Raw genomic sequence first — 24,504 nt, forward strand, 5'->3', positions numbered from 1 at the left:
GGAAAGATCTAGACAGACAATGTTTTTCCATGAAACAAAGCAGGGAGAGGGGATTTGTCCACTCTTTTGTAGAGTAGAGCAAGGATTCAATCCACTGGAAATTCCAGAGAAATTGGTGGGACTTTCTCACTTTCAGGATTTCTGAACATCTGCATTGGTAGGAGCCAGTGTAGGGAGCAAAACCTAGCAGAGTAATACCCAGGGGAGATGATGAGAATAGAGCACAGCAGCAGAGGAATGAAAGTACCTACTCCTTAGTCCACTGGACTTGTGAATATAGGGAAGACCTCACCTTGGAAATTTCCTCTAATAACAGAAGGGAATATCTAAAGTGTTGGGTCATGCATGTCAGTAAGAACAAGAACTTGGGAGAAAGCTCACAACCTCATTACCTTATCTGGTCCATACAACAAGCCTGGGAGGTGATTGTCTTCATCTTACTGATAAATATTATGATCTTCAAAGAGATGTGTCTCTTACATTTCTAAAAAGAGAACCCAGAGGCAAGCTAAAATTGAGATTCTGTCACAAGTGTTTAGTAAGTGCTCACATCGCTTTTATAAGGTGGTCACATTGCTTTTTATCAGTAATACATGTTCCATTTTGAAAAATAAGAAATTATGGGTAAGCAAGAATAAACTCCCTCTTAATTCTACCACAGAGATAAACACTATTTACTATATATATGTGTGTGTATATATATATGTATATATATGACTGTTTAGGTGCATGTTTAAGATTTAAAGTAAAAAAGAATGCAGAGAATGCTTTTTAAAACTGTTTTATTAACTTCACAATATATAATGAGCATCTTTCCATGCAATAGGTAAAACTCCCCTGCTGACAGAAACTTACAAACTGGGTCAAAAACAACATTCATTTAGAAGCTGGTAATAGGAGACCCACAAGAAATAGGTAACATCAAAACGTTTACGACAAAGGTACACCACAAATGTGTAAGTTTAGGAAGCAGGGGTCTCCCTATTAACTTCAGGGAAACCATCAGGATTCAGGGCATAAGGCAAAACTCATCGTGATGGTCATGGTGAGGGGGATCAGTACTGACTGCCCGCAGACTATGACTCAACTGCTTTTCCCTCAGCTTTTCCATCAGCTGTCTCACCTCCTCCCCAATCCTTTCCATATTCTCCTCTCTCATCCTTGCCTGTGGCTCTCCAAGCCTATGCATTATGTCCCATCTATACTGCAGGATGGGCTGCCTAACGCGGAACCGCCTACGGTTTCCTCTAGGCACACAGTATTCACTAACATTCAAAGGTAGGGCCAAGGGCTCCCCTTTATTAGCAACTTGCTCCTTTTCATCTTTTACATCATTTTCCTGGTTGACATTTTCCACGATGAGATTGTTTAACGCTCGTTCCTCTTTGGACTCCATTACTCCTAGGAGACAGAGAGAAAATGGACTCAATTCTTGGTGAACTGATCAGCACCGAGGACAGAGGCCCGACTACCCACCTTTCAAAATTCAGAGCCCTGGATTTCAAAGGCCTTTTTTAAATTTCATTTTTTTTCCACCAGAGAGGCCCCATGTACCCTCGGGGGAGGAGGGGAGCCAGTCTGTGCCCTTCTCTCCCGCAAAGCCCACCATCTTCTCTGCAGATCCATCTCCAGGCCTCTGCAGGCACCAAAATGGAGGACGAAGAAGCGGTGGGGGTGGGGGATTGCGAAGTGTGGGGGTGAAGGCACGGATTGGGGTCTCAGACTGGGCTTTCTTCATGTTCTGACCCCCTCCCCACCACCGTCCCTCGCACCGACCTGGGCCTATCCTTGCAGTCTCCTCCTCCCGATTCTCGACGTGAGGTGCGTCGCCGCAACACTTGGCCCCGCAAACCTGCAGACGGCCGGGGTGGGAAGAGTGGGGGCTGCTGCAGCGGAACGCTAGAGAGGACCCGCCGCCACCCGGCCCCTTCCCCACGCCGGGCCCGGGCCCTCCTAGCCGCTCTCGCCCCCCGCCTCAGCCGCCCAGCCCCCCAAGCTGACCACCATTTTCTGCATCAAGAAGGGCGGAGCAGGGGTGTTGGAAAAGCTTGCGCTGGTGACGGAGGCAGGTGCTTCCGAAAGGTCGTAGCCTCAGGATCGCCGGCTCCCGCGGGGCCGGGCACTCCTCCGCTCACGCAAGGCTCGCGGTCCCGCGGCGGGGCCCCGGGGCTGCATCGTGGACCGGCTGCGTCTCCGCGCGGCTGCCCGGGGATGGGGCATCCGCAGGCCGGGGCTGCTCCCCCACACCAACCCCAGGGACCCCCTCCGGGTCCCTTACCTGCTCCCCCTCCGCTTCCTACTTTCGGGGCCGTACCTGGCCCGCACGTCCTCAGGGCCACCGGGAACAGGTACCACTGCCGAGAAGGGAGCGAGCGACGGCGGCTCTGACGCCACAACGAGGTAAGACTCAGTGTTGGCCGATCACGTGTGGCTGTTGTCATCGCCAGAGGCTCCGCCCCCGTCCCACGCCCCCTCCTGCAGCCCGGAGTCAGGTGGTGCTTTCGGGCCCGCCCCCATCCTCACCGGGAGTCCCTTTTAACATCCCCAGCCTGGGCTCTGCCACTCTTCCTTCTCTGTATATTCTTGAGACTTCCCCTGCTTGCCCAGGAAGGACGGAAGGTATCTTCTCAGGGAGCTGTTGGCCATTCCCACTTCTCTGGGGACTTGCCTCTCTCTGCCCTTGGCTCCCAGGATTCACCTCCTTCTGCCTGTCTACCTCCTTCTGTCCTCCTACCAATATTCTCCGTTTTCTCTCCACTAAAATGAGTGGAAGAGGTGTATCAGGAAAGGAGCACAAGAGAGTAGGCTTTTCTCATTCTTAATACCTTTCTGTATTATTTCTTTTGTATGAAACAAAAAATTAATATACTTCTTTAAAAAGGAAAAAAAGTTATTTTTACTTGAAAGACGGGATTAAAGTTGGGCAAAATATCCCAACCACCTGTCCTGTTAAGTCATTATATAAATATAGACTCTACACGCAGCTGCTTTTTTAGGACTTGGAAAAGGACAGGGCAGCTGATGGCTCCCCTTTTGAGGGGCCCCTGGACACATGAGGCCCTTCTATGAAATGAGCTAGTGAGTTGTAGTGCTACAGAGCCTTGTTGGGTTTTCATAACTAAAAGGAAAAAAAAGGCCTTTTTCACAAATTTCTGGTTCAAATGATAAGTATGTCTTTATTTAAAGATCAAATAATCATGTATTTAGGAAATCCAGAGACATCTACGGTAAACCTACTATAGGAGTAAGAATTGATTTTAAGAAGGTTGCAGCTACAAGATAAATATTACAAACGTACTCATAAATTTATTTGAAAATGCAAAGGACCTAGAATAGACAAATAATTTTTTTAAATATCCTACAAATCTTGAGGGTTACATTATATTATTTCAAGACTTAAGGTGTAATAATAAAGTTAGTGTAGTAGTAAACATAGACCTGTAGATCAATAGAACAGAATAGACTCCAGAAATAGACCCATACGTATGTTGTTAATTAGTTTTTGACAAAGATGTCAAAGTAATTCTATATGGAAAGTATAGTCTTTTAAACAAATGGTGCTGAAATAACAGAATTCTTAAAGGAAAAAAAGGAGCCTTGCCTTTTATTTATACTATACACAAATTAATTCAAAATGGATCCTAGGCCTAAATGTAAAAGCTCAAATTAGAAAACTTCTAGAATAAAACATACAGAAAAACTTTACAATCTTTGAGAAAACAATTCCTTAGGACACAAAAAGAACAGATCACAAAAGAAAAAAATAAGAAATTGGATTTATCCAAATTAAAAACTTCTACCATTTAAAACACATGGTTAAGAAAATGAAGTGAGAAGCTGGGAGTAAATATTCACAGTATTTGTATCTGACAATGGTTTTGAATTCAGAGCATATATAAAGAACTTCGAAAACATAAAATAAGAAGGCAAATAATGCAGTAAAAATGATCAAAAGATCTGAATAAACATTTCACAAAACTACACACACAAATTACCAATGAGCTCATGAAAAGATGCTCAACCTCATTAACTATCAGGGAAATGTAAAATAAAGCCAGGATGAAAAATCACTGCACACCCATTATAATTGCTGAACTTAAAGTCTGACAGTCCCAAGCACTTTTGAAAATACTAAACAGCAGAAACTCTCATTGATTGTTGGTGAGAAGTTCAACCACTCTGAGACTTGGTGGCAGTTTCTTGAAAAGTTAGACTTACCATATTTCCTAGAAATTCCACTTTTCGGAATTTTCCCAACAGAATTTAAAACATATTTTCTCAAAAATATTTGCATAGGAATGTTCATAGAAATTTCCTTTATGATAGCCCCAAAGTTGATAAAAATCTAAATGTCCAACAAGTGAACTGATAAACAAATTGTGATGTATTCATACATTTTAATGCTGCTAAGCAATAAAAAAGTGACAAGCTACTGATACAAACAATAACATGGATGAATCTCAAAAAAATGAAAAAAATTTGTATCTATAAAGATACCAGCCACAATTGAGTGTTTTCTGCATGACTGCATTTATATAAGTTCTAAAACAGGCAAAACTAATCTGTACTGATATAAGTTGAATCAAATCAGTTTTTGCCTGGCTTGAAAGTTGAGGTTTTTGTGATTGCAAAGAGGCATAATGGAACTCTCTCAGCTGAGGAAAACATTCTGTATCTTAATGGGGTAGTGACTCCATTGACAAATACATTTGTTGAAATCATTGAACTATACAGTTAAAAGGTGTGTATCTTATTGTAGGTAAAATACAGCCCAATAAGTTTTGCTAAAAATCAAATATATAGAAATAAATCTAATTAAATACTTTCAAGACCTCTACACTGAAAATTATAAAATAGTTTCAAGAACATTAAAGAATAACTAAGTATAGGGATTACCATGATCATGGATGAAAACACTCAATATTTTAAGGATGTCAATTATACCCAAATTCATCTGTAAATTCAGTGCAATCCATATGAAAATCTCAACAGGTCACTTTTTGTTGATGAGCAGACTCCAAATATGTGTATGAAAATACAAAGAGCCGGGCCTGGTGTGGTGGCTCACGCCTGTAATCCCAGCACTTTGGGAGGCCGAGGTGGGCGGATCACGAGGTCAGGAGATCCAGACCATCCTGGCTAACACGGTGAAACCCTGGCTCTACTAAAAATACAAAAATTAGCTGTGCGCGATGGCAGGCTTCTATAATCCCAGTTATTTGGCGGGCTGAGGCAGGAGAATCGCTTGAACCCGGGCAGCAGAGTTTGCAGTGAGCGGAGATTGCGCCACTGCACTCCAGCCTGGGCGACAGAGTGAGACTCTGTTTAAACTAAAAAGAAAAAGAAAATACAAAGAGTCAAATATAGCTAAGACAGCTTTTTAGGTGAAGAAAGCTCCAAAACGTCCACTACTAGATATCAAAATTTAATACAATTTTATGAGTATGATATTGTCTCGAAGATTAAAATGTGTCTGTGTTTGTGTGTGTGTGTCTATCTTATATGGACCTGTGAAACATACCTACCTATACAGTCACCTAATTTATGATAAAGATGACAGTTCAATGAAGTGGGGGAAAGCATTTTTCTTTTCAAAAGTGGTTTTGAAAAGATTAGTTGGATATCCATATGGGGAAAAGATGTATATTGATTCCACCTTACATAATACATTAAAAACAAAAACGAAAAAAAAAAAAAAAACCTCAGTGGATTGCAGACCCAAATGGGAAAGGTAAAAATGTAATCCTAATGTAAAAAAACTCAGGGGATCACCTTCATGACTTTGGAGTAAGCAGTTTTCTTAAACAGGACACAAAAAGCACTAAGCATGAAGGAAAAAGATTATGGATTGCACTTTATTCATATTAAAACAAACAAACAAAAAACTTCTAGGCCTGGCGCAGTGTCTCATGCCTGTAATCCCAGCACTTTGGGAGGCCGAGGCGGGCAGATCACCTGAGGTCAAGAGTTCAACACCAGCCTGGCCAACATGGTGAAACCCTGTCTCTACAAAAATACAAAAAAATTAGACAGGCATGATGGCGGATGCCTGTAATCCCAGCTACCCGGAAGGCTGAGGCAGGATAATCGCTTGAACCCAGAAAGTGGAGGTTGCAATGAGCCGAGCTTGTGCCACTGAACCCCAGCCTGGGCGACAGAGCGAGACTCTGTCTCAAAAAAGAAAAAAAAAAATTGTTTATCATACAACACCATTAAAACAATGAGAAAGCAACCTGCAAACTGGGAGAAGATATTTGCAACAAATATATCTAACAAATGACTCATGTCCATAATGCATTATATAAAGAACTCTTAAAAATAAGTAAGAAAAGGAAAGATAATACAATGGAAAAATGGGAAAATATCTTTAAAAACAACACTTCACAAAACAGAACATTTAATACAATAAATGTTCAATAATTTTTGAAAAGTTGTTCAACTTCATTACTTTTTAAGAGAAATGCAAATTACAGCCAAAATGTGATGTCACTGAACACCACCCAGACTGTCTAAAATAATAAAGACAGAAAGCACCAAGTATTTTACAAGAATGTGGTACAACTAGAACTGGTACTACTGATTTGGAAAACTGGCAGAATATAGTCAAAATCAACATATGTATACTCTAAGACTGAACAATTTCGCTCTAGATATCCCTATACTAATAATGTGTTCACTGGTCTACCAAACAGCATTTACACATATATCTGTAATAGCATTTTAAAAATTGCCAACAATTATCAAATACCCAAATATTTTTATCAGGAAAATGTATAAATAAATTATGTATTTACACAGTGGAATATTATTCAACAATGAAAATGTACAGATTGCAACTACAAGCAATATAGATAGGCCTCACAAGCATAATGTTAATATAAAGAAGTCAGAGAGAAGAAAAGAGTATTTAATGTATAACTCCATTTATATGAGTTTAAACACAGGCAAAACTAATTTGTGATGTTAGAATTCTCGGTAGTAGCAGTCTTTAGTAAACACTGGAATGAGGATTTTACAGTGTTGGTAATGTTCTATTTTTCTTTGTTGTTTTGTTTTAAATGCTGGTTCAATGGTTTTACTTTGTGAAACTTCACTGAGCTATAAATTTCTAATTTGGGCACATTTACATATGTATTTATACTTTATTGACTAAATGCAAAACAAATAGATATTCTTCTTGTCATAGTAAATTGTTAAATCTAAAACAATTTTCACACTATAGCTGGGAAGGTAATTTGGTACATTCTTTATAGAAGGCAATTTGACAGTAATTATTCGAAATTTTAGAAATATTCGTACTATTTGACATAGTTATTTCACTATTTACATTCTATTTTACAACAAATATCTAAATGTGTGAAAAGGTTTATGCTTAAAGATATTCATGGTAGTAAAACATATAACAGTAAAACAATGGGAAAAACAAAATATGCCAATATTGATTATTTGGCTTAAATAAGTTATTACATATTCATATCGAGTTCCATAAAAAGATAAAAATATGCTATAAAGGGATATTTAATGATAAAGAAAACTTTTCATTATTTATACTTTAAATAATAGCAAATTAGATTAGAAACAGCATGATCAATGGGATTCTAATATTTATACATACATATGTATAAACATGGAATGTAATAGATAAAATATAATCATTCCTTATTTCTGAATATACTTACATAATAGGATATTAAAACAATTTCTACACATAAAACCACCAGAAACAAAAATATAAGTAAATACAAACTAGGAAAAATGTGCAGAACATATATCATAAATTCATTTTAACCTCATTTTTCCATGTCAGAAAAACGTGATGATCAATTTCTATCACTTCTTTCACAAGTGTACTTACGATACAGGATAAGCTACTATAATGTAGAGGCCCCAAACATACGATGGTTCAAACAAGAGAGAATTTCTTCTCTCAAACAAAAGTGTAGTTTTCTCACACAAAATAGTCCAGAGATAGAAAGGGAGTTTGGGGCCGGGCGCGGTGGCTCACGCCTGTAATCCCAGCACTTTGGCAGGCCGAGGCGGGCAGATCAGGAGGTCAGGAGATCGAGACCAGCTAACATGGTGAAATGCCGTCTCTACTAAAAATACAAAAAATTAGCCGGGCGTGGTGGTGGGCGCCTATAGTTCCAGCTACTCGGGAGTCTGAGGCAGGAGAATGGCGTGAACCCGGGAGGCAGAGCTTGTAGTGAGCCGAGATCGCACCACTGCACTCCAGCCTGGGCGACAGAGCGAGACTCCAAAAAAAAAAAAAAAAAGAAAGGGAGTTTGGGGCAAGTGGATTTGTCTACTATATGACTATATGAGGTTAGGTGCCTTCTGTTTTGTTGCTCTACCATCTCCTAGAGTGTTGATTTTGTATTTCTTCTGAGTTTTAGAATGCAGGACGGAGGAAAGAGGAAGTAGAAAGCAAACAATTCTCTTTTGTAGAAATGACACAGAAGTTGTACACTCCACATCCACTCACATTCCATTGCAAAGAAATTGGACAAGTAGACATACTTGGTTTCAAAGGATGCTGGGAAATGTTAGTTTCTAGTTGAGTGATCAAGAGTTTTTCTAGGCGAGATGGCTCAAGCCTGTAATCCCAGTACTTTGGGAGGCTGAGGCCAGGAGTTTGAGACTAGCCTAGGTAACATAGCGGGACGTTGTCTCTACAAAAAATTAGCCAGGTGTAGTGGCGCGCGCCTGTTGACCCAGCTACTAGGGCGACTGGGGTGGGAGAATCGCCTGAGCCTAGGTGGTCGAGGCTGCAGTGAGCCATGAGCATGCCACTGCACTCCAGCCTGGGCGACAGAGGGATATCCTCTCTCAAACAGAAACAAACAAAGCCAAGAGCTCTTCTAAAACTTTAGGGAGCAAAGTCCTATTACCTAAAGGAAGGTGGAATACATTGTCTCTGGGGACAACTAGTGCTCTTGGCTAAAATGAGCGATGCAATAAGGTTACAATCAGCAACCAAACTTTGGCAAAGTTGATAATCTGGAATACATCCACACAAAACTCAATATAGTGTAAAACATAAGGTTTTTCTCTATTTTTATCTAAGAATCAGTATAGTATAAAGCCACCCTGATCAACCATATTCACTATAACTTTGTTGTAGTTAAATTTTATCAGTATCATTGATTATGGATATCTAGGAATGGATTTGTGGGCTCAAGGTAGATGTATATTTTTAATGCATTTGTCTAAGTTCTATACAGAAAGATTGAAAAATTCAGATTTCATGACTTGAAAATAAGCAAGAAAGGCCTTACGAGAGTGCAGAACACAGATTTTCTGACTTCATGTCATAAACTGCTTGCAGTGAACCACTTTCAGACAATAGACATCATCCATAGACACTTCTAAAGAAGGAGAAAGTGGACTTCAATCCACAAGCAGCATGAAACAGGCCAAGGCAACTTGCGCCTGGGTCCCTCCAGTCAGGTCTCCTTCCTTCTTCCCATCCTAATTCTACACCCTGCCCATCCTCTGAGACTCAGGTCAAGTACTTTTCCTCCTTGAGGCTTTTTCTATTTGGGGCCAATCTGGCATTGCCTTCCCCTAGAACCTATTGGCCTGACAGTCAACCCCTCCCTTTAGTCCTTTCTCCATATGGCCCCATATGAAGGGGTATTCAGCCCACCCAGAGAGAGTAGATTTCTCACCAGTGTAGACCCTTGCTCTGAGACCCAGCCCTTTACATCCAAAGTACACAGGGCAGTTCTGGGCATCTGGGGAGCCTCCAAAATAACTATTGACTCATCAGTGAACAAAGGGAAGGAGGTTGAATGAAGAAGATGGGAGAAAACATAGGGACGTATTGAGACAGTCCTCATTCTAAAACTGGATTAATTCCCAGGCTTGGCACTAACCAGCTATGTAACCTTGGATATTTTACTTAAACCTCTCTGAAGGAGAGGCTTGGATATCTTACCTAAAACTCTCTGAAGGAGAGGGGGTGACAATGGAGGGAGAAACACCAGAGAATGGGCTGCCCTAATAGTTCATATGTAAGATGATAAGGGCCTAAACCAGGAGAGTGACAGATTCAGCCATCAGAGTGAAGAAAGACGGACTTGTTGCTTAGGGAAGGGGTAAAAATCAAACAAGGCTCTGAGATTTCAAGACAGAGTGACCAGAAAAATTAATATGACTGGTAGGATTAATTTATATTAAGAGCATTTTGGGTTTTACATTATTTTGGGTTTAATATCCTTTTATTCTCTCGCTCAAAGATGACTGTGAATTAGCAACAAGGGACTGAAAAGTAAAGTTAGCACCCATACACTTGTAGTTACCAAATTGTATCATCCAGACAAAGGCAAACTCTTTGTTGTAGTCAATATTTAAAGCTCTGTACCTTGATATCTCTATGAGTGTGTGTGTCTTAATTAAAAATCTATATATGTACCTATGTATTCATGTATGTATGTATACATATGTATATGTGTGTACATATATAGTTTTAAAATTAAGTCTTTGGTGTTTATAGAAACTGCATTGCAAGAAGTGTGAGGGGGGAACTCATTAGCTGGTTGCTGGAGGCCACCACACTACATTTTCTTAAGCACATTACAACTACAGGCTTTCCTTCAATAGCATTAAACATCAATGGCTGATAAATACTAAAAAGAGCATTTATTTCTTCATGAAAGAAAACAATACAGCTTATTAATCCAAAGAGATCATATCCAAGTCTAATAAAACCCCTGAATATGATTGCCAATTTTTAGGAAAGAGGATCAGGTTGGACTATACCATTAGTAGACAGCAAAATCCAGTATTGTGGGAAACTGTACAAGTCAAATAGCTCAGGTTATTCCACAAATAATTTGTAAGGAAAAGCAAGAGAAGGACAGAAAATCTGTAGATTAATACTTTAAATAACCATAAAAAATTTAAAATGAGCAAGACTAAACTCTAAACTGTAGTGTCCAGCTATGCAATGCACACTTGGGAGATAAAACCACAAAGAAACCAAAGAAAGTGATTACTATAAACGTCAAAATAGTAGTTGCTTTTTTGGAAAAGGGAAGAGGTACATGGAAGGGCTTCTAAGGTGGCTGGGAAATTTTCATCTTTTTATCTGAGTGATGATAACAAGAGTGTTCACCTTATACTATTTCACTAACCTACACACTTTTTAACACAATTACTTCCTTATTTTTTATTTTTTAATTTTGCGGGTACATAGTGGGTGTATATATTTATGAGTTATATGAGATATTTCGATGAAGGCATGCAAAATGAAATAATCACATCAGGGAAAATAGGGTATCCATCACCTCAATCATTTATCCTTTGTGTTTCAAACAACCCAATTATATTCTTTTAGTTATTTTAAAATGAACAATCAAATCATTTTTTACTATAGTTTTATTCTTTCTATTTGTCTGTACCCTTTAACTATCCTCCTTTCCCACCCCCCACCCCCAAATACCCTTCCCAGCCTCTGGTAATCATCCTTCTACTCTCTATCTCTATGAGTTCAATTGTTTTAATTTTTAGCTCCCACAAAAGAGAGAGAACATGCAATATTTGACTTTCTGTGCTTGGCTTATTTCACTTAACATAATGACCTCCAGTTCCATCCATGTTGTTGCAAATGAGAGGATTTTATTCTTTTTATGGCTGAATGGTACTCCATTGTGTATACGTACACTTTCTTTATCCACTCATCTGTTGATTGACACTTAGGTTATTTCCAAATCTTGACTATTGGTGAACAGTGCTGCAACAAACATGGGAGTACAGACATCTCTTTGATATACTGATTTCCTTTCTTTTGGGTACATACCCAGCAGAGGAATTGTTGCATTGTATGGTAGCTCAATTTTTAGTTTTTTTGAGGAAACTCCAAAGTGTTCTCCATAGTGGTTGTACTAATTTACATTCCTATCAATGGTGAATGAGGGTTCCCTTTTCTCCACATCCTTGCTACCATTTGGTATTGCCTGTCTTTTGGATGAAAGCCATTTTAGCTGGGGTCAGATTGTATCTCATTGTACTTTCGATTTGCATTTCTCTGATGATCAATGATGTTGAGCACCTTTCAATACACCTGTTTGCTATTTGTATGTCTTCTTTTGAGAAATGTCTATTTAAATCTTTTGCCCATTTTTAAATCAGATTATTAGATTTTTTTCCTTTAGAGTTCTTTGAGCTCCTTATGTAGTCTGGTTATTAATCCCTTGTCAGATGGGTAATTTGCAAATATTTTCTCCCATTCAGTGGGTTGTCTCTTCACTTTGTTGATTGTTTCCTTTGCTGTGCAGAAGCTTTTTAATTTGATATGATCCCATTTGTCCATTTTTCCTTTGGCTGTCTGTGCTTGTGGGGTGTTACTCAAGAAATCTTTGCCCAGACCAATGTCCTGGAGAGTTTTCCAGAGGTTTTCACAACGAAGTTTCATAATTTGAGGTCTTAGATTTAAGTTTTTAATCCATTTTTATTTGATTTTTATATATGGTGAGAGATAGGAGTCTAGTTTAATTCTTCTACAGATGGATATCCAGTTTTCCTAGAACCATTTATTGAACAGATCATCTTTGCCCCAGTGTAAGCTCTTGGGACCTTTGTCAAAAATGAGTTCACTGTAGGTCTGTGGATTTGTTTTTGGGTTCTCTCTTCTATTTCATTCATCTATGTGTCAGTTTTTATGCCAGTACCACGCTGTTTTGGCTAGTATAGCTCTGTAGTAAAGTTTGAAGTCAGGTAATGTGATTCCTCGTGTTTTGTTCTTTTTGCTCAGGATATGGTTGGCTATTCGGGGTCTTTTGTGGTTCCATATAAATTTTAGGATTGTTATTTCTATTTATGTGAAGAATGTCACTGGTATTTTGGTAAGGATTGCATTGAATCTGTAGATTGCTTTGGGTAATACGGACATTTTAACAATATTGAATTTTTGGTGTCCTCTTCAATTTCTTTCATCAGTGTTTTATAGTTTTCATTATAGAGATGTTTTACTCCTTTGGTTAAGTTTATTCCTAGGCATTTTATTTTATGTGTGGGTCTTGTAAATGGGTTTTTTTTTTTGTATTTTTTTCAGATTGTTTCCTGTTGGCATACAGAAATGCTACAGATTTTTGTGTGTTGATTTTTTATCCTGCAACTTTACTGAGTTTGTTTATCAGCTCTAATAGTTTTCTTGTGGAGTCTTCAGGTTTTTCCAAATATAAGATCATATCATCTGCAAACAAGGATAACCTGACTTCTTCCTTTGCAATTTGGATGCCCTTTATTTGTTTCTCTTGTCCGATCGCTGTAGCTAGAACTTCCAGTACTATGTTGAATAACAGTGGTGAAAGTGGACATGGCATCCTTGTCTTGTTCCAGTTCTTACAGGAAAGGCTTTCAGTTTTTCCCCATTCAGTGTAGGTCTGTTGTATATGGCTTTTATTATGTTGAGGTGTGCTCCTTCTATACCCAGTTTTTTGTAGGGCTTTTAACATGAAGGGATGTTTAATTTTATTAAATGCTTTTTCAACATCAATTGAAATGATCACATGGTTTTTGTGTTTCATTCTGTTAATATGATGTTTCATAATGATTGATTTGTGTATGTCGAACCATTTTTGCACCCCTGGGATAAATCCCACTTGGACATGATGAATGGATCTTTTTAATGTATCGTTGAATATGGTTTGCTAGTATTTTGTTAAAGTTTATTTGTATCAATATTCATCAAAGATATTGGCTTGTAGTTTTCTTTTTTTTTTTTTTCTGATGTGTCTTTTGTCTGGTTTTGATACCAAGGTAACACTGACTTTGTAGAATGAGTTTGGAAGTAGTCCCCCCTCTACTTTTGGAATAGTTTCCGTAGGATTTGTATGATGAGGTTTCACCATTATTGGCCAGGCTGGTCTTGAACTCCTGACCTCAAGTGATCTGCCTGCCTCAGCCTCCCAAAGTGCTGGGATTACAGGCGTGAGCAACCACGCCCGGCCCTCCTGCTTGGATTTTGATTGTGATTGCATTTAATCTGAAGATCACTTGGGAAAGGAGAACTGACATCTTAACAATATGGTATTAAGTCTCCTCAAAAAATCCATAAATAATGACATATTTCTATATTCATTTGTTTTATTCTATTTACTTTGGGTTTAATATCCTTTTATTCTCTAGCTTTTGTACATAAAAATTTAGATAATCGATGTTAGACCTCTCTTTTTTCTAATATAAGCATTTAAAATTACAAATTTCTCCCTAAACACCATTTTAACAGCATCTCCAAAATTTGATATGCTGTCGTTGAGTTTGAAATATTTCTATTTTGCCTGTAATTTATTTATTTAACCTATGGGTTATTTACAATATTTGTGGCTTTTTCTAGATATTTAATGTTTCTGTTTTTTAATTAAGTACATTTTTGGTATTCAGAGAACATACTCTGTAAGTCCTATTCAAGTGAGTCCAGATAGCATGAAAGCGCACTCTGGTTACAGAGGAAAAAAGCTTTCATGATTAACTTGAATTTAAAACGTTAAGCTAACAAAATAAGTTATCTTTTCCTATTTGTTCCTTTGAAGTGGTAAGCCCTACTATTGGCTGAAACATTATTCTGGATGTTTCTGTGAGGGTGTTTTCTGGATGAGATTAACATTTAAATTTGTGGACTTTGAGTAAAGCAGATTGCTCTGTATAATGTGCGCAGGCCTCATCCAATCAGCTGAAGGCCTTAATAGAACTAAAGACTGACCTCTCCTGAGCAAGAGGGGATTCTGCTGGCAAACAGCCTTCAGACTGGCACTGCAACATCAACACTCCTTGGGTCTGCAGCCTGCCTGCCTACCCTGCAGATTTTGGGCTTGTCAGTCTCCATAATTGCATGAATCTATTCCATGAGCCTATGCACACACACACACCCTATTGGTTTTATTTCTCTGCAGAACCTTGACTAATTCAGACATCTAGTTGTGAAAACCATAGACAAGAGAGCCCCTCTGCCCCCTTCCCCTAATACTCCAAATGGCTTCAGTGGCCACCTTTTAAAAATATTTGTTTTAAATATTCATATTTTAAAAATTGTAAACATTGCATTTCAAATTGTGTCAGTATCCTGCACACTTTGAGTTACCCATGGGTACTAACTCACTCAGCATCTATTTTCTTACATAGTTGATAATCACCAGGAGCTGCTAAGAAGCCCAGGTATAAATCCCACAGGAACTGGTTAATAACTGAGCCAAATGGGCATGGAGGAGACAACACAGGCAGATGATCTGTTGTGTAACCATAGACAAGCATCAGATTTCTCATGTGTTAAATGTAGAAAAGAATCTTTACCTTATAGGCTGATGAGGGGTTACATGGGATAGTGCACTGGCTTACGCACCTAGCCTATGCTTGGCACATAGCAGAAAACCACCAAAGCTGAGGTTTTTCAGAGGTCTCTAGAGGGCAAATACCATGTCCTCATGGGTATCCTTCCCACCTACCCATCCACTCAAAACTGACACAGATCAGTGGACATACAATCAATTATTGTGATCGCCTTTCATTGAGTTCCATAGGTGTAAGGACCTATCATTTGTCAAATTTCATTACCCAGGGATAAACATGTTTGACAGGGTAGTACATATTTTTATGTATCTGGTATTATTTTCATATTCTTTTATATTCTTTTTACCATGAACAATGTATCTTGGCAATATTTTACATTAGACATGTTAGATATACCTGATCTTTTTAAATGGCTACATAATATTCTATTATATGGTTAACTACCTTTTATTGGCTATAGATGAACATTTTGGTTGTTTTTAGTTTTTCTTTTTCCTTTTTTAAAGTAACTTGCTTTTCACCAACAAAGCTCATGCAAAGATCAGGTACTCAATATATTTTTGCCACCTTATACCACTGTATTTTAGGATCTTCCCTATTAGTTCCTTAGGTAAATCCTTAGATGTGCTAGATTTGCTTTCAGAATTATAACATCATTTTCTACCCCCAATAACAGTATAGAGAACTTCCTATTCATCCACACCCACATAAAACTTGTATTTTCATATTCATACATTTTAATTTTTCAATACATTTTCTTGCCTTATCAGTAAGTTAATCTTTCTTTTATTATTTATTCTTAGCTTATTATTGTTTCAAATTTTTAACATCTAAATGTTTAATTCATTCAGATGTCTTTTTAGGATCGGGAAAATTTATATTATCCTAAAGTATTAACCAATTATCTCGACAGCATGTCTTTACTGCTAAATTGTGAGCTGTAACACATCTATTAAAAAATGCAGTAATCATAAATAAATAATTATAAAACAAACATCCAGGTAACATATAACCAAACTCAGGTCAAGAAATAGAACTTTGCAAGCACCTGTAACCCATCAGGTGATTTTTTTTACTAATTACAAAATACTACCTTCTTCCCAGAGGTAACCATTATCCTAACTTTTACAGTCATTATTTCCTTGTTGTTCTTTAGAGTTTTACCACCTATAAATGCCCTTCCAACCATTTATTTTTGCCTGCAGTTTAACTTTAAGTAAATTTAATCATACTGCTTTTATTTATTTAGTCTTTATACTACTCAAATTATGTGAGTTATGCCCATCCATGTTTTTATGTATAGATCTAGTTCATTCTCATTGCCATTTACTGTATCATTTCATGAATATAACATATTTATTCATTCTCATCTTTATGGATATTATTTTCAAATTTTTGGTTATTTACAAATAATGTTTCCATTAACATTCATATACATCTCTAATGGGTATTTATTAGAAGTTGGATTGCTGGGTTATAGGTATCCATATCTTCACTTTTAATAGATAATGCCAAAATGCTTTCCAAAGTGATTGCATCATTTATACTCCCAACAGAACATTTTTTTCTGGATACTAGTTTTTTGTCAGTTATATCTGAAATATATTCAAAAGTAGTTTAGAAAAATAAAACAAAACCTGACTGTATCCACCTTTATGCTGTAACAATTTTCAATTTATGGTCAACCTGTTTTTATTCCCACCCACTTCTTTCCTACCATATTATTTCAAAGCAAATTCCAGATAGCATATATTTTCATCTGTTGATGTATCAGTATGTATATCTAAAAGATAAGCCCTTTTTAAATTTAGCCACAATATCATTATTACACCTAAAAATAACTCCTTAATATCAAATATCTATTCAGTGTTCAAATTTTCACTTGTTCCATAAATTATCATGGTTTCTTTTGTTACATTTGTTTCAGTTAGGATCTAACACACATTACCCTTGCTTGATATGTCTCTTAATTCTCTTTTAATCCAAAGGTTTCCCATTCATTTTTATAAAATATGCTTTTATTGTGGTAAAATATACACAACTTAAAATTTACCATTTTAACCATGTTTAAGTGTATGGTTCAATGGCATTAAGTACACTCAAATTGTTGTGCAACCATCACTACTGTTCATCTCCAGAACTTTTTCATCTTCCCAAACTGAAACTTTGTGCCCGTTAAATAGTAACTCCCCATTTTTTTGCTTCCCCTAGCCTCTGGCAACTGCTGTTCTACTTTCTGTCTCTATGAATTTGACTACTCTAGGTACCTCATATAAGTGGAAACGTAAAATATCAATCCTTTTCTGCCTGGCTTATTTCACGTAACATAATGTCTTCAAGGTTTGTCGATGTTGTAGCATGTATCAGAATTTACTTTCTTTTTAAGGCTGTATAATATCCCATTGTATGTATATACCATGCTTTATTTATTCATTCATCTGTCCATGGACATTTCTTGCTCTGAAATCTACTGTGCTGATATTAATCTAACCATTCCATCTTTCTTATGATTTGTGTTTCCATACTATTTCTTTTTTCATTCTTTTACTATTAACCAATGTGTGTCTGTAAATGTGTTTCTGCATAAAACCAAATACCACACATTCTTGCTTATAAGTAGGAGCTAAACATTGAATACATATGAACACAAAGAAAGGAACAACAGACACCAGGGCCTACTTGAGGGTGGAGGGTGGCAGGAGAGTGAGGATAGAAAAAACTACCTATTGGGTACTATGCTTATTAACCTGGGCGACAAAACAATCTATACACCAAACCCCCATGACATGCAATTTACCTATATAAAAAGCCTGTATGTGGCTGGGTGCGGTGGCTCACGCCTGTAATCCCAGCACTTTGGGAGGCCGAGGCGGGCGGATCATGAGGTCAAGAGATAGAGACCATCCTGGCTAACACGGTGAAGCCCCGTCTCTACTAAAAATACAAAAAATTAGCTGGGCGTGGTGGCGGGAGCCTGTAGTCCCAGCTACTCGAGGGGCTGAGGCAGGAGAATGGCGTGAACCCGGGAGGCGGAGCTTGCAGTGAGCTGAGATCGTGCCACTGCACTCCAGCCTGGGCAACAGAGCGAGACTCCGTCTCAAAACAAAAAACAAAAAACAAACAAACAAAAAAACCTGTATGTGTACTCATGAACCTAAACTAAAAGTTAAAAAAAGAAAAGAAAAGCCTGTTTCTTATAAAAAGCAAACAAGTGGTTTGGCATTTTTACCCAATCTGTCAATCTCTCTGTTTTAGTCAGTGTTCCTCAGAAAGACAGAACTGGTAGAATACATAAAGAAATATATGAAAAGGGATTTATTAGGGGAATTGGCTCACTTAATTATGGAGGCTGAGAAGTCCTACAATAGTCTGTCTGCAAACCAGAGAGTGAGGAAGGCTGATAGTGTGGCTCAATCCAATTCCAAAGACCTCAGAACCATGGAATCCAATGGTGTAATTATCAGTCTGAGGCCAAAGGTCTGAGAGCCCCAGGTTGGGTGTATGGTGAGGGTTGTGGGGGGTGGCTGCTGGTGTAGTTCCTGGAGTTCAAAGGCCAGAGAACCTGGAGTTATGATGTCCACGGGCAGCAGAAGAAGATTTTCCTAACTCCAGTAGAGAAATGGTGAAAATTCACCTTTCCTCCACCTTTTTGTTCCATTGGTCCTTCAGCCGGTTAGATGGTGCCCACTCACATTGAGGCTGCCCTCTTCCCCCACTCAATCCACCAATTCACATGTAAATCTCCTCTGGAAATACCCTCACAGACACACCTGAGGAAGCCCAATCATTTTAATCAAAAGCAAAATCACCTAGGTTTCCCTTTGAGCAGAAGAGAGACTGGCTCAGTGCCCACTGAAGCACTGAGAATAAATAATGCTTTAACAGCTATCTGAGTAACCCTTAATCTAGTCAAGCTGACACCCAAAGTCAACCACTACACTCTTCTTTTTCAGCGGGCATGCTTAGGCAATTAATGTTTGATGTAATGATTAATACAATTGGATTTAAAACTAGTATTTTGCTATTTGCTTGCAGATGTCCCATCTTATTATTGTTCCTTTTTACCCTTTTTTCATGCCTTATTAAAAATTAATTGAGCTGTGAGGAGCTAGATGTCAGCAAAATGGCAGAACAGGACTTTCCTGCACTCATCCTCCCACAGAAACATAATCTGAACAACTATCTGGGCACAAAAATAATTTCGCAAGAGCTAAGGAAACCAGTTGGCAGATTACAGCACCTGGGTATAGAACAGAAATAAGAAAAAAACACATTGAAAAGGATAGGAAGGAAAGTTTTACATTACCCACATCACCCCTTCCTGAACCCCAGGCTGCACAGCTTGGAGGTACCATCCACTTGGGGGAAGGAGAAGGAAGTGAACACCAGACTTTTTCTTGGATCCCAACACTAGGCCCATCCCAGTAATACCCAGCACTGGACACGCCCCCATGGTCCCAGACTCTAGGCCAGTACCTGCAGACTGAGCCTCCAGGCCTGCTTTAGCACTAGTCTGGATCCCACAGCCCCAGGCTCCAGGCCTGCTCTAAAAACTCAGTGTCTAGGCCTGCCCCACTGCCAAACTGACCCCCTGGGCTGCAGGCTTCAGCCTCACCCGCCTCCCCCATCCCTGGTGCCAGACCTGCCCCCACATATTTAGGCTTCAGGCCTGCCCTTGGTACTTGTCAGTCATGTATTAAATGTTTTACACATATTAAATATGTAATTTAGTCCTGAAAACTCTGTGAGATACTTCAAACTATTAGCCTCATTTTATAGACGAAGCACAGAGAAGTTGCAGTATCCAAGTTTTACATTCAAGTTTATACAAAAGCTAAGTAAGTACAATTAATTCAAACTAGGATTTGTCCAATGCCATTCTTCTTACTAATATGCAAAGTCTTCAACACCCGAATCCTTCAGCCATTTTATAACTCTGAGTCTAACCATCTGCATGAAAAGCTGTTCACAGAGGATTCAGGAATTTTTCTCCCCACAAACAAATTTTTTGCCTCTATCACAACTAATCATTCCTTAATAACTGTGACAATGATGCTCTACTGTTTTTAAGACTTTTTTCTGACCACTGAACTTTTTTCTGGAGTCATTTATATCAAACTGATTAGTGGTAACTTTATATTCATAATGAGCTGCAATCTTCCTAAAAACAACTTATGAGAAGTTTACACATCTCCCTTTCTATTGCATATATTTCAAGCTAACAAATCAAGAGCAAATCTACTTAGACAAGTACCCAAATCCTTAGCAACAAAAAGTTTAGTGTGTTGGGTGGCTAAATGTGACTAATTTTTGTTAGTAATACAAGTAGCTTTCAATACATCAGTATGGCTAAATAAGGTCATGGAAAACATAAATAGGATGGAGATGTCTAGGGAAAATGAAAAACTATTCTTTTCTGAATGAGAGTGTTGAAAAAAGTTGGGATATTAGGGGTACAGTATTGAAGAAAAAAGGGTTATGTGTATGGTATAAACTGGAAGAAAGAGGGCATGATACTGAGCTCAAACTAGTTAAAATTTGTGACTTACAGTTGTGATCTGGAAATCTAAGGGCAAGGTGCTGTAGGATTATGGTCTCAGTGACTCACCTAATGGAAGGACCTCACATGCCCAGGAGCCCCTCAAAAGAGTAGGTTCCAACTGACCTGTACATCTTAAACTTCAAAAAATATGTCTGCCTAAAGGGTCTATATTTATATTATGACTTCAGCAGCAGAAACAGGTGGCTGGCCTTTTTATCCTCCTATCTGGAATCTTTTTCCAAATGTACATATCTTTATCATATTTCTGATTATTAAAAGTATATAATAAGTTTATGGAAAAATTGGAAAAGAATAAGAAATTATCAAAACAAAAGTAAGAAGCACAATCCAAATCATTACCTCCTTTCCTAATTCACCCCATTCCCTCCAATCTGGTTTCAAGGATTGGACTCCAAGGGAAATGATGGCTATTAGTGGCTGAGAGGAGATTGGATGGAGGAGACTGCCACTTTTCTTTTCTTGTAGCTTAGAAAAGGATAAGTAATCCTCCCTCTCAGCACAACCACAAAAAAAGTAACAATGGTTAATATAACTTTGGGAAAATGCAGCCCCTCCCTGGTAATCAGAGAAAGGCAAATTCTGACCACAGGGAGAAGGCGCCACTTTTGACCTCTGGAATTAGCAAAGACGAAAATGAGTGACAGGGCCTGGTGTGGTGTGGGGTGGGAGGTTGGTAAGCCGGTCCACTTCTGCAGCGCTGCTGGTGGGAGGGGAAAGTGGGGACCAGAGATGGGGGATGACATAATCCTCACGTGATCAGGAGCTGACGTGAACCGAAGTCCTTATATTCCCGGGCTTCTTTCTCCTCTGGGTACCAGCTCCTTACTGCCCTGCAGACAAGCGTGCCGTGCGTGCTTGTGGCCAAGGGAAGGAAGAGGTAAATTCCTTAAATCCCAGCAGGTTGGAGTGAAGGAACCACTGGACCCCCGGGTCAGTAGTGGGTGAATCTAATGACTGGAATAGGTCCAGACTTGCTTTCCCAAAACCGCTGCAAAATCGTCGGAGATAATTGTATCTTTTGCAGGGGGAAGCAAGGGGGTAGGTCGAAATCTTTTGAGAGACACCTAGAGATTTAGTGATAGCTTTGAAATAATCGGCTTCTCTCACCCTGGCATGCTTTCTTTTTATCCTTCTCCTCATCTTTCTCCAATTTTGTTAAGAGAAAATTTTAGGCCTGGGGTATGTCTTGGTGTGTGGAGAAAGGCTGAAATCCCGGGATGGAGACAACAGAAATTTAGAGATCATTTGAAAATAGTTCACCTCACTCAGTGCCGGCCTGTGGTGGTGGGGTGGGGCGCGGGACGGGGCGAAGGAGGGAGACGCGGGCCTTGCAAGGCCCAGGCCTGAGGGTGAGGAGTGGGGAGTGGAAACGGAAATCCTGAAGGAAAGGATATAGACAGGAAGGAGGGGCCAGGAGGTAGAAATCCGGGGGGCGATGACGGTGATAATGAGAATCCCAGGTTCAAAATAATAACGTCTGTCTTGTCTCTGGAGCTGGTTGATCCACAGATAGCTCCTTCCTCCCCGCCCCTTCCTTTTTGTTTGCAGGTCCCAGAATCTGTGTTCACAGACATCTGGGGGAAGAAAAGGAGCAGGAAACTACCCCGCACAGGTCAGTATGAGAGAGGCACTCAGACTGAGATCTCTGAGGATAGGAGTCGGGAAGGGGCAAAAGCTAGGCGAAATTTGCGGCTTCGCAGTCCATCTCCTTTTCTGCTCCGCCTCTCCTGCCTATTGGAGAGGCCATTAGCTTTGTCTGCTGGGGAAACGGTGGGTTCCTGAGGTGGGAGGGGAGAAAAGGGGGAGATGAGAGGGTGGAGGGAACTGCCGCAGACTTATGAAGTCTGGACCTGTGGGGCAGAGATGGGAAAGTATCTTGCCTCAGAGAGAAACTGACAATCGTGATTCAAAAGTAATGAAGCAATTTGTCTTTACATTTTCTCCCTAGAGTTAAGCAGGAAACAACAACAACATCATGCAAAAACCCTGCAAAGAAAACGAAGGAAAGCCAAAGTGCAGCGTGCCAAAGAGGGAGGAAAAACGCCCGTATGGAGAATTTGAACGCCAGCAAACAGAAGGGAATTTTAGACAGAGGCTGCTTCAGTCTCTCGAAGAATTTAAAGAGGACATAGACTATAGGCATTTTAAAGATGAAGAAATGACAAGGGAGGGAGATGAGATGGAAAGGTGTTTGGAAGAGATAAGGGGTCTGAGAAAGAAATTTAGGGCTCTGCATTCTAACCATAGGCATTCTCGGGACCGTCCTTATCCCATTTAATTAATTTCTCTGACAATTCAATTATTTTCTGTTATTAATGTTGCCACTGCTTTCTGTTTGTCTGCACTTTCTTGATAAATATTTGCTATCGTTTTACTCCAGTCATTCGATGTTGCTGAGATTTACATATGACTCTTGTCAACATCTCATCTTTTGACCCAATCTTATTCATTTAATAAGAGGTCTCATTCATTTGCATGGAAAAATGCTCATTGTATATTGCAAAGTGAAAATAACGAGTTGCAAAACAGTGTATACATATATGTGTGTATATATGTACACTTTATTTGTACATTTCTATGTGACATAATGCAAAGGAAAGTGTCTGACTTTATTATACACCAAAGGTTAACAGTGAATCTCTGTGTGATCTCTTTTTTTTTCTTTTTGCCTATCTGCATCTTCTCACTTGCCAAAAAATGAATATATGTTTATGTGTGTATATTACTTGTGTCACAAAAAACCCTAAAGTAGACAGTAAAAGAACTTGTCAATCGCCTTTGGAAGGCAATGAAACACTTAATAAACTCTCAATAACAGAAGCGTAAAAATGAAATGTAAACCTCCAATTACCTCTGGATCTCTTAGCCAGAGTAATAAACTGGTAATTATTACAGATACACACGTTTAAGACTCAGTCTTTTCATAGGGAAAATATTTGCCTCACAGGGCTGCTGTGGGAAGGAAATGAGGCAGTAACCAGCTGTGCTCAGTGGGATCTTGTTCCCCACTGTGCATACAGAATCCCAACCCACTATAGAATACACCAATAACTTCAGAGAGGGCCTGGCATGATTCAACTTGTACTCCGGAACAAGTCCAGTAGGCAGAGGTGGGGGCTTCCCTATCAGTCCTCTGTTATTGAGCCCTGTCTCCTCCCCTGGGTCCTGCCACACCTGCCCAACACTGCTGCCTCTTCTGCTGGGCCCTGTGCTCTCTGCTGGCCCCACTGCTGCTGATGCACTGCAGTCATTCAGGGCCAAAACCCAACCGAATTCCCTGGAGTCGTCAGTGGGTTGAACTCTGACTCTTGTCGTCTAAAGCTTCCTGCGCTTTATAGTGACATTTAACACAGGTGGGACTTCTCTAGGGTTGCTTGGGCCACAATGTCTTTCAGAGCCCTTAGTAAAACAGCCCCATCTGTTTTCAATCACAAGACCCTTCCTCTCCATAGGAGTCAGATGTGATGAGTCCACTTGGGATTTGGACTAGGGTATAAATTTAAGTCAAAGGCATCATGCTGTATTCAGAGTTGCTGCTCTAAGTCTAAGGAATGAGGCTTTGTCCTCTTGTGAGATAATCTCTTCCTGAAGGCTCCTGGCAGGCCTGACTTAGTGTATTCAGAATAGTCTTGGGAGATGTGTAAATTGCACAA

At 39.3% G+C, this 24,504-nt stretch overlaps 2 protein-coding genes across 5 annotated transcripts; one reads left to right on the forward strand and one right to left on the reverse strand.

The window, feature by feature from the left end:
* Window positions 1-765: 765 nt before the first annotated feature.
* On the reverse strand, window positions 766-2,421 carry BEX2 (brain expressed X-linked 2). 2 transcript variants are annotated; one of them, XM_008973035.6, is made up of 3 exons: window positions 2,315-2,421; window positions 1,777-1,852; window positions 766-1,401 (listed from the first exon to the last, which is right to left on the reverse strand). In XM_008973035.6, the coding sequence occupies exon 3, from the start codon at window positions 1,394-1,396 to the stop codon at window positions 1,010-1,012; it is 387 nt and encodes a 128-aa protein (XP_008971283.1). In that variant the 5' UTR covers window positions 1,397-1,401; window positions 1,777-1,852; window positions 2,315-2,421; the 3' UTR covers window positions 766-1,009. The 2 variants fall into 2 exon arrangements, with proteins under 2 accessions (XP_008971283.1, XP_003819670.1); XM_003819622.4 differs by having other exon boundaries at window positions 2,279-2,417.
* TCEAL7 (transcription elongation factor A like 7) lies at window positions 2,264-23,749 on the forward strand. Of its 3 annotated transcripts, none has more exons than XM_034949615.3 (3): window positions 2,264-2,400; window positions 22,400-22,463; window positions 22,800-23,749. In XM_034949615.3, exon 3 carries the CDS (start codon window positions 22,827-22,829, stop codon window positions 23,127-23,129), a length of 303 nt encoding a protein of 100 aa, XP_034805506.1. In that variant the 5' UTR covers window positions 2,264-2,400; window positions 22,400-22,463; window positions 22,800-22,826; the 3' UTR covers window positions 23,130-23,749. The 3 variants fall into 3 exon arrangements, with proteins under 3 accessions (XP_034805506.1, XP_008971279.1, XP_008971281.1); XM_008973031.3 differs by lacking the exon at window positions 2,264-2,400 and adding an exon at window positions 21,576-21,728 and having other exon boundaries at window positions 22,346-22,463; XM_008973033.5 differs by lacking the exon at window positions 2,264-2,400 and adding an exon at window positions 21,596-21,728.
* The last annotated feature ends 755 nt before the right edge of the window (window positions 23,750-24,504 follow it).

Source organism: Pan paniscus, chromosome X (genome assembly GCF_029289425.2).
Source record: "Pan paniscus chromosome X, NHGRI_mPanPan1-v2.0_pri, whole genome shotgun sequence".
In the NCBI taxonomy this organism is placed as follows: domain Eukaryota; kingdom Metazoa; phylum Chordata; class Mammalia; order Primates; family Hominidae; genus Pan; species Pan paniscus.